Genomic DNA, 18,496 nt, shown 5'->3' with positions numbered 1-18,496 from the left:
AAAGAGATGCATATCTAGTCTAATTTATCAGCATAAACTGCAGTCACATAAAACACTTCTATATCAATGGAACTGATTGCATTGCTATAGCAGCAGAACTAGCAAAAAAATGAGTGAATAAAAGTGTAAAATTGACAGGAAAAAGGTGGAAACAAAGCATTAGACCTCACACAGAAGATGCCTTTTAAATCCTGTTCTTTCCCCACCTGGTTGTTGCAGATTTTTTTTTTCTTTTTTTTTCCTTTTCAAATGTCCTCAGCACATTTCTTGTCTTTGTCTTTCAGCACAGATATCAAACTTCTCATTATTGTGAAGTAGGAAAGCATTGAGTTCCAAGTTTTGTTATTCTGCATAGTGGGATAAAACTAAATACCAGCTCTAAGCCACTCCAATCCACAGAGCCGCCATAGCCCCTCTTTTCATTATTGGAAAGAATCTACACATATTTATTCAATATTCTTTTCTTTGCCTTGGCCAGGTGATGTCAACAGCTGTTCTTCTTGTGGCTATATTTGCTATTTTTGACACCAAAAATAACAGCGTACCCAAGGGCCTGGAGCCCATTGCAGTAGGACTTCTTATAATTGTTCTTACTTGCTCCTTGGGAATGAACAGTGGCTGTGCCATGAACCCAGCCAGGGATCTTGGCCCAAGGCTCTTCACAGCCATTGCAGGATGGGGGATGGAAGTATTCACGTAAGTATGCCTGGAGATGAAGGCAAATGCTCCTGGCTAAAATTGTTTCTAGCAAAGTAAGATCCTGATTCAACATGGTACCAAGTCATACTTTATATACATACAGGTAATTCTTTGCATACCAGAAGCAGCTATTCATGCACTTTAAGCCAGATATCCTCTAGGAACTGGGCTTTAAAAAGGATTTCCTGCTCCTAGGGCAAATCAAACATACATAATCTCTAATATCAATCATTGTTTCAACAAGACCTTTCCCAAAATATTAGAGCTTCTTAGAGGTCACTGAAAATATGAGTGCTTTCTTCTTGTGTCCTGTAGCTTTCAGAGAAAAAAAAAAAAAAATAGGAGAGAATTAGGTGGAAATATTTATTGGGTGCTGTAAAAAACAGAGACATAACGGATTGATTTAGCCTATGATTACTTCTGAGTTACTGCAGAAATATACAACAATCTAAAAGCCTGGCTTCCTGGCTAGGAGTGAAGGAGTGAATGAAAAAGCTCCCTTCATTTTCCCACATTTCAGAGCCCTCTCAAATCCCCGTGTGCGCACACACACGCTCTTGGCTGGCCCAATGCACAGCTAATTAGTTACACATCAAATCCACATCTTACACGTATCCAGGGTAAGAGGCACTCCGGGGTATCTTAGTAAGAGTCATCTGTCATCGGGAAGCAGATCTTCTGGTTTATTTTTGTATTGTTTGTTTTCCCAGTTATTTACAAGTAGGAATCCCCAGTAGTACTGTAGGCCACTGGAGAGCTCTGGTTAGTAGAGATTTTATTTTAGCAAGAAATAAAAGAAACAGAAATAATCTCCATTTATTCAGTATGATTTCTATTTACACAAATCATGTACCTTATTTGAGGAAAGCAGTAGCAAAGCTTTTCTCATTAAAAAGCCAGGCATGGCATAGCTGAAACAGGCACACAGCCACAGCACAGGCCAGAGCCAAGGATGGATGTAGCCCAGCTCTGGTGAGCTGCTGCTGGGAGATCAGCTCATTAATCCAGCTACCTCCAAACTTTTCTTCCCCAGCCAGTAGCTCTTATCACTGCACCATGGGACTGTACTTTTATAAAAAACATAGACACATGCAATGACATCCCACACTCAGGATTCTCCTCTCTTACACCTGTGTAATTGCAAATAGTTGTTGACTGCGGTATTAGCCTTGATGTTATTCTATAATCAGTAGTGCATTATGAAGGTGGCTGTTACATTACTGAAAGTTTGGAAGCCTGACTGTACTGTGATCTAGTCACAGAACACCTGTGAACTCCCCTTCCCTCTAAAAGCATGTTTGCACTCATTTACATTAAAAAGAAAAAAATACAAGAAAACTCTACATCTATACCAATAGGAACTCTTTCCCAGTGTAGTTAGAGGTTTTATATAAGAGAGGGAATGCAGTCCCACTGTAAAGACCTCGCTAAGAAATTTTAAAATGTGAACATAAAAAATACTATACAAGATCTCTGAACCTTGCCTTACAACAATATAAGGAAGGTGAAAAATTGAGGAAGAAGTCTTCCTCCCTGCCTTCAGTTAAAAGGCTACAGCTATAAAAAACCCCATTGTAATGACACAACAGGAATATGGTCTTATTTATTAACTGCACAGATCCAGGTGAGGCTTAGGAAGAACCTGAGCCTTGTTAGGTAGCTGGAAGAGCCAGGGGAAAAGCCTGAATGATTGTAGTTAGGATCCTAAATTGCCAGATGCTCTGCTGTGCCTCAACAACCTAAAGTGGTTCAGGCAACAGTTGACAAAGAAACCTTGGATATCTTCACTTAAATAGAATCCACAACCTTGCTTAAGGTGCTTAAGCTCTCTAATAAAGGCATGTCCAGGAACTGGGACCTGAGCATGAAACCTCCACAGAGAGATGAGGGGAGTGCTGTACAAACTGAAGGGTTGGAAATACTCAGGAGACACTGAACGTTCTTCAGGGGGAGGATGGAAGCATCTCCCAAGGCAATTGAGTCCGTGTCACTGAATGTTCAAGCGTTGCCTACAGAACAGCAGGGGACTGCTGGGAAAGGCTCATTTTAGAACAGATCAGATACATAATAGCGAGACTTTCTACACTGTTCCCAAGCAAACGCTCCAAACGTGGAGATAATTCCCAGAGCAGAGAAATCCCCTCTTACCTTTCTTTGTGCTTGCAGGTTACTAAGTGCTGGTTTTATCATGTTCTCAGGCAGGGAACTAGACTGGAGGGGAGCTCTTCTGCTGGACCCTAGAACTGTCCGACAGATAGGAATGCATTTGAGCAGGGGTTTTCTAAATGTTGCTGTTACTACATTTTGCACAGACACCTGAAGGTGCATTTTTCCCAAAACCAAGCCAGAAGACTCAAGCTATGGTGTGGTTTCCCTAGCCCATGCAAATGGTTTGTTTTGGCTAAAGGTTCCCATCAGAAAACCAGGAGTCTTAAGCACGTGCTTAATATTCTGATAAACGTAGAAAAGTTTAGGGAGCAAAGTATTGTCTGTACTGAGAGAACAGGCAGAGCGTTGAGTCCAAACACCAGACTGGATTTCGACAGGCAAAACCGAGCATGGGACAGCAACACAGGAGAGAGAGGCTGGGCTCTCCAGGGCAGTATTTCGTGCCAGCATCTGCAGGTACCCCGGGATAAGGCATCCTCAGCCCGGTTCGTCGCGGGCTCTCTCCGCTCGGCGCGGTAACGCTGACACCTCGTGGCCGCCGGCACCGGGGACACGGCGGCAGCGCTAAACTAAACCGCACTGCACGGGCATGGCGATGGCAAAGCGGCCTCAGACGTATTTAGCATTCTTCCCGGAGTGCAGCCCGGATTACCTCACGAACAGAGGTATCTCCCGCAGAGCTGGCTAGTGAAAGGTGTATCTGCAAGTTTAACGGGCCCAAGTTCCCAGTCCCTGTAGCTTGGACACTGGAGTTTGCTGGGAATTCCCGCAGCTAAGCACAGTTCTGCTGGCCAGGCCCGCCCAGAGCACCTGGCGATGGCGAGGCGGGGCTGGTCCCCACAGCTGGCAGCACAGCCGAGCCCCGGGGTACAGCACTAAGGCACGAAGTGATCTCTGCTTGTCACAGGCAGTTCTTGCTCCTGTGCCAACGACAGAGCACTGAGGGTCATGGAAACTCCAGCTCTCACGGAAGTTTTGGCAGCGCCCTCTACAAAGCAGCCAGCATCTCAGCACAGGGTATCCAATGCACAGCTGACAGCAGCTGCTGCAGATACAGGTCACGATTTGGAGAAGGTCATGCAGGAGCTGACAAGGCACAGGCCAGTTCATGGAACAAGCTGAGAGAAACCTGCCAAGATACACCTTCATTACACACCCCAGTATAAACACATCACACAGAAGAACACATGCAAGTACTTGATACAGCTTTTGTTCTGCTGATTAAGTCAATAAAATTTTAGTCCATGCTTGTTCCAGAAATTCAAGTGCTCAACAGTCATCCATAATTAAAAAACAAACAGGTTTATAAATTCAGTAAAATAACATCAGAAGGTATTTTATATCCTCAGGGCAAAATGAAACAATTCCAAAGGTAAAACATACACATCCAAGGCATTTCTGAACAAGCAGTAATAGTACAATCATCAGGGCACTGTCATTCTCCCAGTTCTATTCTTGCATTGTGACAAACACAAGTTCACTTCTGCATAAATCTATGGAACTGAGTGCTGAATAATTATCCTGACAGTTTAAAAGTTTCCCTGCAGCTTCCTTGTAAGATTCCTCTCATAGATCAATTTGTCCCTTTGTATTTCTGGTAGAAAAAGAAAAAAAAAAAATCTCCATTTTCAATATGCATGAAATTGAGGCAGCTGGATTTTCACTGGGGACTCACATATTCAATTAATACAGCACGTTATCAAATCAGAACACCTTAGTGCATCAGTACAGTTAAGAGACTGCACTCTGAAATGGATACTCAGTTTTTACTCACTGGATGTGCATGTCTAGGCAAAGGAGAGCATTTCTACCAGCCGAATATTCCTGCCTAAAGAGGTTGTTATTGCTTTATACAGTTCAGTGGTGGACTTCGTACTTTAAATATACACATTTAAAATTAAATCCTAGTAATTGTGCAAATGTAAGCATTTCAGTGGAATCAGCATGCTGGATTTCTTAGTGAATACAAAAATCCTAAGTTTAGGATTTAGGTGTATAAAACTTCTAAGCGTTTATTTGCCTCTTGCTGAGAAAAGATACTACATCTGAGTCTTGACCACTCTAGTCAATGATAATCAACTTTACAGTCACTGTGTTTTATTATATTGCTTAAGGTAAATATACTCGAAATTCAGTTTCATTTATTACATTTGTCAAGAGGAAGATGGTATATACTATTGCAGGTGTGAACTTGCAAGTTTCCATGCAGATGAAATAAGCCACTTTTGTAACATCCTGAAAGTCTATTCACAAGCATCTGGGGACAGCACAAGTCAAGATTGCTCAGCCATAAATATGTCCCTGCTCATTTCAGTGCAAGTCAGTGAAATGTGCTTTTCACAAGGGAGAAATCATCCTCTGTCCCCAAACAGACACGCAGTAAAAAGGCCTTATTTTCTAAAATGCAGCTACAGCACACAGACCAACATGTTTGGTGCTTGTTATTTAGCATTTCAATCAGAACTAGCCTGGGCAGGGCAGACAGGGGTGTTACCCATTTACAGAAATGTGAGACAAAATAGAAATGTCTACACTACAGCAAGTGGCACACCACTGGATCCAGTGACTAACACACTGAAAGGTGTTCACTAGAGTAACAAATAACACTAATTCTTGTTCTTTTTGTCTTTTACAGGGCTGGTAATAATTGGTGGTGGGTTCCTATAGTTGCACCTATGCTGGGAGGTGTGCTTGGAGCAATGATCTATATTATTTTTATTGAAATGCATCACTCAGATCATCAGTCAGAAGAAAATGATGGGCATGCTAAATATGAATTGACCAATATGGCATAAGAAGTGAAGAATTTTCTCCATTTTGTTGCGCAGTTTTTTATGGAAATGGTTGTTTGGACCACTGTATGAAACCCATATGCCTCAATTAGAAATTCACCTTTCAAAGCAGAAACTCTGTATAGAAGTTCAATTTTGAAGTCTTTCCAAGAAACATTGGGTTGATCACATTCGATACTGGTATATTGAGTATGGGAAGGCTAAAATATCCTTTTCACATGGCTTTTAGATCAGGTTATCTTCTAGATGCAATTGCAGTGAGTTGATATGCTGACCTGTTAATTCAACTCAATGATCTTAATTACATTGCCTAAATAACTGAAAATAGTTGAGATATTGATACAAAACTGCATGCAGAGCTAGTTAATGGGTTCAGTTCTGAATTAATATGCAAGAGCATCACTCACTTCTTAAGAATGGCTTTCCTAAACATTTAAAACAATACCCAAATTGGCTAAATTCCATTTGAAACAGATTAAAATAACTTTACTAAATTTTATGGAGCCACTATTGATCAGGAAGAAATCAACTCTTCAGTGAGTAGGTTTAGTAACTCATAATATGATCACAAAAGGTAAAATCTGTTGTAAGATCAGCACCAAAGAGGAAAGTGTAACTTCTACACAGGGTCTTCACAGCATTAATGCTTAGTTATTTTTAGACTATTTACTTGACCTTTATGCTACCCAATATTAAATGCCTTATGTAGAATACTAATCCGAATCTCTTCCGCTGTGCTTTTGGGATACATTTCATTCCTGTGGAGATGGCCCAGCAAGAGGCTGATGCTGTGCAGAGGTCAGCACAAAGCCTATGTCTGTATAAGTTTTAAAGAATCCTGCTGCTGCCGATTTACATAGGTGGATTTCATCTGCATTGTGGGAGCAATTTTTAATGTGGTAGCAGTAATTAAAATTAGAAACTGGTCTCAGAGCAAGTCCTAGATCTGAATTTCCAAAGGAAGGCCAAATCTACATCAGTTTTAATGTGTGGGTTCTCTCTCACTATAAAGAAATGGTTGGACATATACCCATTCCTAAATACCCAGCCTTGAAAATGAAATTATTCCTGTTTAATCATTGTGAATTAAATGTAGTCAGTTAAAGTTTATTTCTATTATGTGTACATCTATCCATGGTTGGTGGTGGTGATCATGAATAAACAGACATCCGATTCAGCAATGCTCCTGAGCTTTCATGGCTAAACTTCAGAGCACCAGTTCAGTTCACTCATCTCAGGGTGCTCTTCCCTTTGGATTCCTGTAACTCTGCTCTCTCAAATTCCACACTACATTCCTGATCTCACTCCTGAAGTGAGGAGTCCTTTGAGTTGCCACTAATAGGCCGTGCACTCCCCTGCAGTATCTGCAGAAGATGTTTACAAAATACCGTGGTCAGAAGCTGCCTCAGCATTTGGGCTGATCAGGCCTTTGTCACTGCTTGTCTTGATCACCCTCCCTGGGATGCCATGCCAAATTCATGGCAGCAAAGGGACAGAAACGGCAGGTCAAGCAAAGCTCTGCATGCTGCAGCTCCAAGTCACATATCGCAGTATACTTGGGGGAGCATAATTCCAATTTTAATTATGTTTTTAAGAGAATTTACATAACTGTAATGAACTCAGGCTGCCCAGAGTCATATCAGCCCTTTGCAAAGTGCTCATTTCATTCAGTATGTCTCTGCTGTGGGTTAAATTCTGTCATATCTATGCACATTTGACTGCATCCTTGTATCACCAGCTGGAGAATCTCAGGAACAAGAAAGGAGAGCTTACAGAAATCGTTCTCAGTCTGAGCAGAGAAGAATCAAAAGTAAAATGTGAAAATTAGTCCTAATTTTAGACCTTTTGCTGGCAGCAGAGACAAGCTCGATCCTCTGTCCTGCATATTGATAAACTGCCCTACATAAAGCAAGATGGGGTGTAAATGCATTGCAGGCTGATCCTTTGCTTTACCCCACGCCTCGCAGTGAGCACTGTCTCCCACGCCTTGGTGATCCCTGGGGCAGGAGCACTCCCAAACTTCTATGTCTGGAGAGGGATTACAGAGGCAGAAACAGTCTGAGGGCTGCCCTCAGCTCTGAAAAGCACTCACTCTTCCACTAACCCCAACATCTAATATGGAATATCTCTGCAGAAAATAAAAATAAACAGCTATTTAACCAGAAGTAGCCAATTTTATCCAAAATGGTAGGGGCAGGTCATCACTTGTGTTAGAATTTTGCATAGTCAGTAGGCTCCATATGCGTCACTATATTGCTTCTTCAATCCACCATGGAAAACATGGGAAAAAGGAGAACACAGGTCAGGAATGAGACAGGGACAGTTTATTTATGCAGCCTACTCAGGGACTAGCCCACACTCGCTTTTTGCCTGCGCATTAGCAAAGGTACATAAAGTTGTTCATTTTCTCAAAATCCTTTTGATCACAACATGTTCTGTCTATAAAACATAAAATCTTGTTTCTCCTACTCATGCCATTCCTATGCACAGAATTTCTGTATGAGTGACATTTACTTGTCTGAAGTTATTAACATGCAAATCTTAAGCAGTGACATACTAGTATGATAGCATAACAATGTCTTAAATGTGGTCTCAAACTGTTATCAATTCTGTGCTTGCTTAAAGAATTTAAATTTTAATTAATCATTCAATATTTTTTAAATTCTTTGGACACACGGTGTTAACATCACAATTCATCCCGGATTCACAAAAGCCAGAATTCCATTCAGTAACAAGGTGTTACAGACCTGTCTCTGATTGACAATTTAAATTTCAAGGAATGAATTCCTGCTTTTTGGGACAAACCTCAGGTGAATCTTTACTACAGAACCATGACCAGTATCTCCATAATGTAATGGGAACAATAACAATCACCTCATTCCATAAACTTATACAGATATCAGGTGTTTTATAAAAAAACAAAAAAGTATTTTGACTTTGCATGAACTATGCAATTTCCTAATATCAACTGATATTCAGTGGTCACACTTATATTAAACTTAAACAATAATAACAGTTGGCAACAAGTTTTTCTAGCTGAAAGATGTTTTGATTAATGAGTTAATAGTAACCAGCCTTGACTTTAATGTTGAAAGAAATTAACTTCAGGGCATTGCTCAACTTTCATTTTGGGTTTGTTCTTTTTGGGAGCAATGTGTTTGTTCTTTACAGCTAAACTTAGTACTGGAGTACTTTGGAAAGCTGCAAACGGCACTGAGTTAAAAGTTGGCTACTGCATGTTGTTTTATTGAAGTCAGTGAAATTATTCACAATGGGTGGCAATAGAGGCAAGGATAAGTGATCAGAGAACCAAGCTAAGAGCATGGCAGACATTGGACTTTCTTGGAGTTTTGTCTGTGGATCTGGATGTTCAAATATTGTGGTTCAAAATAAATACAGTCAATTCCTAATAAATGCATTCCAGTGCTATTTTTATATATTTAAAAGAAATCCCTCCTCTAGCACTTAAGGACTTAGGAAATAAATAGCTGCCTGTTATGACCTACAATGTTTTACAGCCTTGTGCTGGAAGAACAGATGGACTAACAAGCTGGATTCCCAGAGCACAGCCCCTGTGGCAGATTCAGTGGCTCAGCAGCAGTGCCAGGCAGAGCAGTGGGCAGTGCCAGGCCAAGAGGCACCCACACAACCATGGCCTCCTGTCCTGGCCCTTCTGCCCTTCCTGCCTGCAGCCTGCCCAGGGACACCTTCTGCCACAGCTTTCCCACTGCTCTGACAACAGCCAGAGCCCAGGTGGGATATTTTGCTGAAGTCCCTCTTCAGAGATTGTTTTTAGGCATACATATATCACATCAGGTTTGGCCTGTGGGGCTTACAAAATGCCCCCAGCTAATTTATCCATCTTCTCCTCTACAGAATTGTAATAGGGGCATGCTTTGCTTGTTTCATTTAAAAAGCACAGGAAAACCTGCCCTGTGGGAACAAGGGAAAGGATAGGTGCTTCACATTTACTCTTAGAGCCACAGAAGAGAAACAACAACAAAAACCCCGCATACAACAACAACAAAAACCCCAACAAAAGCATATGAAGTGGCAGCAGGCGTTTTATCCTCTATCCATCCTGATGAGCCTTACCCTCCCTACCAGTCTTTGTGACTTTCTGTCCTCCGTTCCTTCTTCTGCCAACACTGTGTGCTGTGCTCTGTCTCCATACAGCACATCTCCAGAGATTTAAATACAGCATGCTTTCCTCAGTTACTTATGAATCATAGAAAGTTCTCATGAGAGCAAATTCAAGTTTCACCTCACATGCTTGGTTTTTTGGCAGTTGTTTGCATTTTTTTTTCTCCTCCACAGTTCCCACCAAAAAAACCCTTGTGCTGGAAAATACAACAATTAACTAACTTCCAGTAACAGCTGCTCTTTTTCTGCTTAGTACAATTGTTATTGCATAAGTGAATGCTTCCTTAAAACATGCACAATTTTAAAAGCCTTCTTTTTCAAACCACTATTAAAAATAGCCCAGGATTATCCAGGAAAAAATGCAGTATCCACCAGTTAGTACTTTGGATTTTTGTCTTCTGTTTTGCACTTATGACTTGTTAAACAAATATTTTTAATTATTGTTCTGTGAATGTTAGTGCCTTCGCTTGTTTGCACAGTCTAATAGCATAGTCTCAGAGGAAAAAGTAGTAGGTAAATATTTTTACCATGGAGTTTCTTTGTATATTTGAATCAAATACTAGAGAAATCCATATAGTACTAAGCTGGATATGATGTTTATATACTTTTTTTCTCTTTGCTGACCACAACTACCTTCCACAATTGTCTTTAAGACAGGGAATTGAATATTCAGCAGTTTACATCAGCAATGATTTCTAATCACATATCAAACACACATGTATGTCTTGGGTGCAAATTCTGACATTCTCAGTACCATTAAGAGGACCAGTTTGGGTACATCACTGCTATTATTCCCTCAGCATTAGGCACATAATAGTCTAATAGGTGAAGAATACTTTCCACACCCTCAGAAATAACAGTACTTTGTTTCACTGCACAGCTCTTCTCAGGAAGCCTTGCCTGCCTTCCCATTATAAACACGGCTGTGAATGAAAAAGCAGTAAAAGTAAACAATATGTTAAGACTTGAAAAGTCAGCATCTGAATAGAAGGAAATGAACAATCTCAGCCAGAACTGAACAGACGCAACACTTTCTGTAGCACGACCAAGGCATCAGACAACAAACACGAAGCCCAAGCAGCAGCACACGCTTGGCAACAAGAGCTGCTAAATTAAAGAGGCAGGTGTTTTGTTAATGCTTTTTAAATAGATTTACAAAATTAATTTATTTTATAATAAAGGCACTAAATTGTGGTGGTGGTATTTTCCATAGCAGAAGAACAAAATTTGATTACTTGAACCCCTTTACATTATTGACACAAGAGTGGGGAGGTGTAAAAATCAAGGGTGGGGCACGGGGGGAAGAATGGGAATCTCAGTGGAGAAAAGGGAAAGCACAGTTGTAACTTAGTTTCCAGTCCTGTGAACCCTGTGACTGCTTATAAGAGGCAGTATGGACCTTTCCATTAAAGCCACACAGTATAAAGACAAAAACTGTTCCATCTTCATTTCCATCTCAGATGTTCAAGATGTCACCGTTTGAAGGCTACACGCTGCAGGAGACTCCTGCTACACAACCATTCTGCTGCCTAAGGCACGGAGCCTGTCAGCCTTCAGTGCACAGAGACTCATCTCATACACGTGTGTTCCCCTGGGGGCACACAAGTTTCAGGGTGTAAAATCAACATGTTTCTGAAGATGCTTGCACTGTAGAACAGCTATCAGAAACACAAATAGAGACTTGAATCCAGCTGCCAGCTTGCCATGGAATCTCAGGGGATGAAGCAAGTGCAAAGGTTCCTCCAGCAGGTCTTGGAGGAAGAAAGCAGAATAGAAAAACTTTGATACAGAACCACATTGTTTTCACAGCTATGAATGCTTCAAAGTCACAGGCCATTAGCACCTCAGAGGCTTCTAATCCAAGAAAATACATGATGGCTGAACAAAATATGGATATGAACACACACACTTCAATCTGTTCTGACACAAAAAGACAAAATCCTTCCTTAAAATGGAAGCCATTTTAAGCCCCATTTTCTATCACAGGTGGTTCTTTGAAATTCAACACAGGAAGTCGACTATACATTTTAAAACAACCAAAACCTACCTAAAAGTTTTACCACACCTGAAAGTGGACCTATAGCCTTTTCTTCTTCCAAGATTTTTACCTGCTTTTCTGATAAAACTGGCAGCAGGCCTCTGGTTCTCTCTTGAGCTCCTTGCATAAGTCTTTCACATCCAAGGAGCATCAGACTCCACACAAAATATTCCATTTACATAAAGACAAAATCAATTTTAAGGCAGATTTCAAAACACATGTGATTCCATGCAATTTCAAAACATATACTGCTAGTAAACTGGACTCCCAACAATTCAACCAGCAATTACACTCTTTTCACTTGCTTTTGATCAGATGTGTTGCTTACAGCAACCTGGCAGAACAATAATTATCTCACTAGGACAGATCTACAGTACTCAGGATTTGGATTTTCTGCTAGGGAAATCCTAGCACAAGAGACGTAGTTCAGGTATTGGTGGATTTTATTTGCTGTGCAAGACTGACCCTGAGAAACACTGTATTACAGGATATGATGCATAAATCACTAACAAGCAGCTTGCCTCCCAGATCTGGGATAGAAAGTGTTTAAGCCTGACAGAGTTGTGCTTTGTACATCTGGCTTCAGGTAATTTCATTAGCAATTAGAAAATCAGAGGCAAACATATTCCTAAAAGATATTAACTGAACTTCAGAGTGTAGTTATCCAGGGAGAATAAGGAGTGTCAGAAGCTCTCTTCACACATACAAACAACTTAGCTTCATGCCCGAACAGAAGCTTTATACAGCTTAGAAAAGTGAAAAGTTGTAAAAGAGCTATGACCTGAGCATCTCTGATGGTGTTTTAATGTTATCATGACTGATATAACCATACTCAAAAATAACTAGCTTCTTTTACTTTCAAACTTAATAGATTTGTAACACCACAGTCTTCTCGCTATGAACTTTGCTACTGTCATCATTTTCACTGATGCTCCTGAAGGTAGGTATTCTCATCTGTTCCAACTCTTCAACATTTATTTTTAAATAAACACAAAGGAGGTCCTTTCCTGTGTGGTCTTATAATAAACACATCTTCCTTCATGATCATCTCCCTCCTCTGCCCTGGTATACACAGTGACACTCCCCACAGGCATGTGGTGTGTTGGGCTGTGGGAGAGCAAAGTGTTACACACCAGACTCCTAAAAAAATTGCAGCCAAGTCAGCTCTGGAGGGCTTCATCCCACAAACCTTCCTCCTACAGTGACTTGGGGAAGTTTTTCAGTGTCAGAACAATCCTTTACTCTGCAGGGCAGCTTAAGCATCAAATGCAGTGTTTAGCACAAAGGCTCTAGTGCTACCTCAGCTTCATTGCTATGGAGGAAGAGGACCACCAGCCTACCTAGGAGGGCTTCAGTGCTGACTAAAGGTGTCCAGCTGTTCTGAGAGCCAGATAAAAGCTTAGACTGAAAAAAAAGAGAAATCTATTGTAGCATTTAAGCATAAGGAGATACCTCAGGCACATTACTTGTCTGCTGAGCATCTCTGACCAACAGGTATTAGACATGTACAGAAGAGGTGAATATATGTTGTCAAGGCTGTTGCCATAAGCATTTACCCATCAAAGAAGTTCCCAGTGAAAGACAGCCCTTTAAAGAACACTTTTTTCAGAGTATCAACACTGCAGCACCATCTAGATTATTTTGTCAGTTATGCATCAAAAGCCACAGCTCTTGTAAGTATTAATAATAGCCCCATACCCACTACTAGATTTTTTTTTAAGCAAAGCCTGTTTTAAGTTTTATTTGGACAGGATGTTGTTTATCACCATTAGTTACTGTATTAGTTTTTTTCAAGACTGTGACACAGTGCTAAAAATGCTAGAGAAACATTATTTTGACATAAAATGTACACTCTAAGTGTGAGGAGTATGGCAAGATCACATTAAGTCTGAACATTTTGTTTGTCTGTCTACGTCTTGAGTACATAGACTATGTATTCATCTGGCTGCTTGCTTATTTGAATGTTTTAATTAGGACATTTTGAAAATCTTAACAGCTCTTTAAAAAGTCATTTGTAAGAACAAGATCTACTGTGTTTTCACAGAGTTGTGGCTTCTGTAGACAGCAGCAGAGTAAGTGTGAAATGCAGTGAGCAAATGACATGCACACAGGAAATGCCACCCGTGGGTCACTCAGGTCCTCTGTGCCCAAGTGGTGAGGACAGTGATTAGGATGTAAGGACTGAGTGATGACATTTTTTTGCTATGTGTTTATGTGATGCTAAGCACAGTGATGAGACTCCATAGTACTGGGGTGATAATGACCACAGCTTTCCTGTGCTACGCCACCATAATCCTCAATCCTGAACTCAGCCTGCTGTTGTAAGGGAGCTATATTAACCCGCACCATTTTTGCAGTCCCTGATCTCTCTGAGGATGCTAATATAATAGAGTTTATAACTAATGCTGAGCATAAAGGCTGGTTTTGGTGACTGAATGGGTTTTCAGTAAACTGAGATCACTGGTGCTTCAGGCAGAGATTTTCAGTTCCTTGTTACCTGGAGAAGCACATAGCATAAGCTTACTAAAAGAAGAAAATTATTCTTTACATTTTACACTGAAAACACAAAACCTAGTTATATCTAGAGACATAAGACCCTTGCACTAAGTGAGCCAATAGTCACAATATTTGAAAACTGTGGTATACTTGGAAAGGCCATCTGAGCAGGACTCCAATGTTCAATACCCCATTACCAGGCTCAAAGTGCCCTAATAACATTGTTTGTGTTTGCCTGAAAAACTTCATGCTGCTTTTGGACAGGATGACCAGTATCTCTAGGGAGCATCATGAAAAGGTCATGCGTATCTCACAAGACCATCAAAAACCTCTAGACTTTTAACAAACACATTAATTCATGTTGAATAGCTTACATTCCAGCTATAGTTCTATTTTTACGTTATTTGTTGTGCTTAAATAAAGAAGTGCCACCCGTTTTGAAGTATTTTTAAAGATACAAAGGTAGCTGCTCTCTTCTATGCAAGAGGCTGTGGGGAAAGAGGCTGCTTCCACTATACCACCAGCTGCCAGCTAATGGAGCTGCAGGGAAGGAGCCAGAACATGGCAAAGTGATCCACACTGGAATGTGAGCTAAATGCTGGGAAGCTCCTGGTTAAACGGATTGGTTGTTTTGTCCTCCTGAGAACCCTAATAAAATCCTGACAACAAAGCAAATGCTCGTTATTGAAGGTGCATCAGAATATCCCAGGTATGCAATGACTTGGTCTAATGGCTTACTCCTTAGTCAATATCTGAGATTTTCCAAAGGGATAACTACTGCAGTGTTAAAGGGCCAAAAACATTAGAGAGGCAAGGTTTGCCCATGAAAAACAGAACAGCTCCTTAAAATTATTTACATATCCAGAATACAACAAAAGTGCCCAACAAAATGGTGGAGACAGCCATCAGACACAGCTGTGATGAGGATTTCTAATGGGCACAGACAAATTGCAATGACATTTTGAATTTGGTAGCCAAGTTATGGAAACCTACACGCAACTCTTTTCTTCAAGATTTGTTCTGGAAAAAAGCACTTTCCAATGAATCCTGAGTAATATTTTTCTGCATACCCACATTCAGAATAGACTAAATACAAAGCAGGCAGCTGACATAAATTAAGTGTATATATAAGCATGACTGTTTAAATGATAGCCAGGCCAAAATTATGGGCTCTACTTAAGATGAGTTAAAATTGGGTCTTCATCCAAAATTATATTTCTTTTACACATTTGAAAGCTCCACAAAACCCCAAGACATTGTCCTGTTCAATTTCTCAAAAAGAGAATATTCGAACTGCAATGAGGTCAAGTTTTCCTCTTTTGAGTCTCTGATAATAGAATTAAAGCACAGCACGTGATATTTTACAGTTTTTCCGCTATTAACTGCCTTACCACCAGCCTTGCAAACTCTGTATCTTCTCAGTATTGAAGTTGTTGCCTTAAAACAGTAGAGGAAACATGAACACTACATCATGGAGGACAAAGTGTTTAAAATATGTCAATGTATTGACATTTCCTGGTCTCTAGGCAGTTTATATATAGGGGTTACAATAAGCAAATATAGGAGCCCAGGAATTGCAAAGCAAGTCCATACATAAAGTCACTGAATTAAACAATAACACATGGCCAGAAAATAACTTCCAGAGACCAAGGAGAATAAAAATTACATAAACCAGGCTATAAAACAAGATCACTTGAGACATGTGTTCTATATCTTTGTTATCTTAGGAGCACTATGAAAATGAAATTTTATCAAAAGTCTTGATTATACTATGAGAAAAGGTAGCTTAATTTTGCAGACTAATACCAAAAGCTGTATATGAATGTATAGTCTTAGCACATTGCCCAATGCTGCTACAAAGTGGTATTAGATCTTGTGAGAACACAAGTTTCTTGTCACTCTAATTCCTTTTTTATCAGCTCATGATTTTTAGTCAGAACAATGTTTTTCCACAGTCCCCCTTACCAATAAAGAATCATATATACACTTAAGCATACACCTATGAGAAACAGGATCACAAGCTCATCACTTAATTACTTGATAGAAAATGATGTTTAGACAAAAGATATAATGAGAAACTAATGAGTTCCCAGGGCAGCTGAAAACAATGGTGCAATGCAACCTACACATTTGTGATCCAGAAGTTCGTTTTGGTTTGCCTTATGTCCAGAGAAAGACTTAAAACTCAAATCACAGTCATTCTCATAAATTTGCCTTAGCTTTTATAAAAGCAATTAAAAGCAAACATTCATGATGTGAAATACATATGAGTATGAAAACATACACCAAAATTCTCTGAATTCTGCAAGTTATAAAAAACCCTGCATATCCATTGTTTGAAGTTCATATTAGAAAATAAAAACAGTGCTCTAGAACTTGAGTCATATCAAATTGACTGAGTATTTTCAAATTCAAGACATGCATTAGGGTGTTTAGGTTCCCCAAAATCTGCCCAAGCATTTGGAGCTGACTGTAGGGTGACAGTTTTGAACTGCAGTGGGATGGTTTTGAAACGCAGTCACTATTTCTTAACTAGGTCCATATTTGCTATAGGAATTGATACAGCAGAATAATTTAGGACTTTAATAAAGCAAGCCCACTGATTTTAGCAAGTTTTAAATGGGGCTCTCCATGGGCACACATAAAACATCTACCTACTTTCTCTATCTTAATACTTCCTAGGACATAACTGCATTTCCTTGGCAATTAGCACATATCAAGGATAATTGATCACTCCTTGCATACTAGATTGTTTTGATCTAGACTTACACGAATTACTTGCATACTTCAGTAGTTGTGCGCTTATAATCACAGAAATTAAAATTAGGGAGTCAATATTTAATCTGGTTTTCTCATGGTAATAGCCAATACTGTCAGCAGTAAAGAATGCATCAACAGTATACTTCAGTCAAACTCTTTGAAAATGTGCAACGCTTAGAGGAGTTACCAGCATTTCCATTTACAACCCAGATTTAGAAAACTATAAACAGAGAGGGAAGCATTTTTAACAGCTAACCTTCAGCAGATAGCCACCACTTGAAAGTAATTTGTACCTTTTATAAACATTAGCCTATAAAGACATGATGACAAGTTTTAGTCTCAGTGAAACATGTTGCAGAAAATCTTGACACAGTTTACTTAACCCCTCTTATACATGTAAGCCATATTTGACCTCCTCCAAGACACTTTCAAATACCACATTCACTCTCTTATTGGGGAAAATACCCAACCAACCAGTACTTTCAGGACTATGAATTGATTATAATTTTCAGGTCTTTTTGAGTTCAAATCCAAGAGAGCTAGTCAATTCAGTTTTGAAATATAAGTGACACATATTTATCTCATTTCCTAGTTTGAATTGATTTCTAATGACCAGCCTATAGTTTACTCCTGAATTTTTCAAAAGTCAAGACCATGAATCAAGTACTCCTCTACATGAAATGAAAAGTATTTCCCAAGCTGTGACTACAAATGAAGTAATATGGACACTTTTTAAAAGGCCTACCCATTATCCAAGAGCAAGGCCGAGAAGAAAATAGAGATGTCTCTTCAATGTTTAGGTGCCCATATTGCAGAAGGCAAGCCACAAAAAGGAGTCAGGTGCTTGCTAAAATCCACAGGACCTAGAGAGATCCCTAAAACTATGATTGCTTCTGAAGAAAAGGTTCAAAATCTGTCATGTATTTTAAAAGAGCTGTGAGGCCATACAAACCCAGGGCACACAAAGCAGATACCCCTATCAGGCCTGGCAGTTGCCTGGTGAAATCAGGAGACCTCCTCTCTGCTTTTTCAGCCTGACCAGCCACACTTGGTAAAAGGCAAAGTAAACAAGATGCAGCTATGACCAAAAGGGAGGGAAGAAAACTTGGAGCAAAAATTCTTAAAATTGGAAGCGCTAAAGCCTTTAGCTGAATGTACATACCTGTGTCCTCAGGCAGCTGAGCAGGATTTGGTGTCTGAAAAAAGCTGCAGTTCTCCAGAGACAATACCAGATCCTTACACACCTGGCTGAGAATACTCAAGTATAAGTTACACAGGCTTATTAACAAGGCTTCAGCTGGGGCTAATGAGCCTCACCTGTGCCTGCCCTTAACTGGCCAAGGAACACCTGCTGGCACCCTGCCCACACCAGCCTTTTGCCCCAGCAGGGGGCTGGGCT

General features: G+C 40.1%; 1 protein-coding gene and 1 long non-coding RNA gene across 4 annotated transcripts in view; one reads left to right on the top strand and one right to left on the bottom strand.

Moving 5' to 3' along the window:
• AQP9 (aquaporin 9) overlaps positions 1 to 6,770 on the top strand; it is a 26,201-nt gene extending 19,431 nt beyond the window's left edge. For both annotated transcript variants that reach the window (XM_040077455.1, XM_040077456.2), the window contains exons 6-7: positions 479 to 696; positions 5,504 to 6,770. In XM_040077455.1, the coding sequence (XP_039933389.1) occupies positions 479 to 696; positions 5,504 to 5,663 (378 nt within the window). In that variant the 3' untranslated portion in view covers positions 5,664 to 6,770. The remainder of the gene's footprint in view (positions 1 to 478; positions 697 to 5,503) is intronic.
• LOC131378645 (uncharacterized) lies at positions 690 to 18,496 on the bottom strand. Of its 2 annotated transcripts, none has more exons than XR_009208300.1 (4): positions 18,415 to 18,496; positions 18,260 to 18,345; positions 1,309 to 3,997; positions 690 to 1,014 (listed from the first exon to the last, which is right to left on the bottom strand). It is a non-coding gene; the product is annotated as an uncharacterized LOC131378645 (long non-coding RNA). The 2 variants fall into 2 exon arrangements; XR_009208301.1 differs by having other exon boundaries at positions 690 to 1,458; positions 2,848 to 3,997; positions 18,415 to 18,494.

This window comes from Hirundo rustica, chromosome 13, assembly GCF_015227805.2.
Source record: "Hirundo rustica isolate bHirRus1 chromosome 13, bHirRus1.pri.v3, whole genome shotgun sequence".
Lineage (NCBI taxonomy): Eukaryota > Metazoa > Chordata > Aves > Passeriformes > Hirundinidae > Hirundo > Hirundo rustica.
The sequence above is the reverse complement of the archived record's forward strand: the minus strand, read 5'-3'. Positions and strand labels throughout refer to the sequence as shown.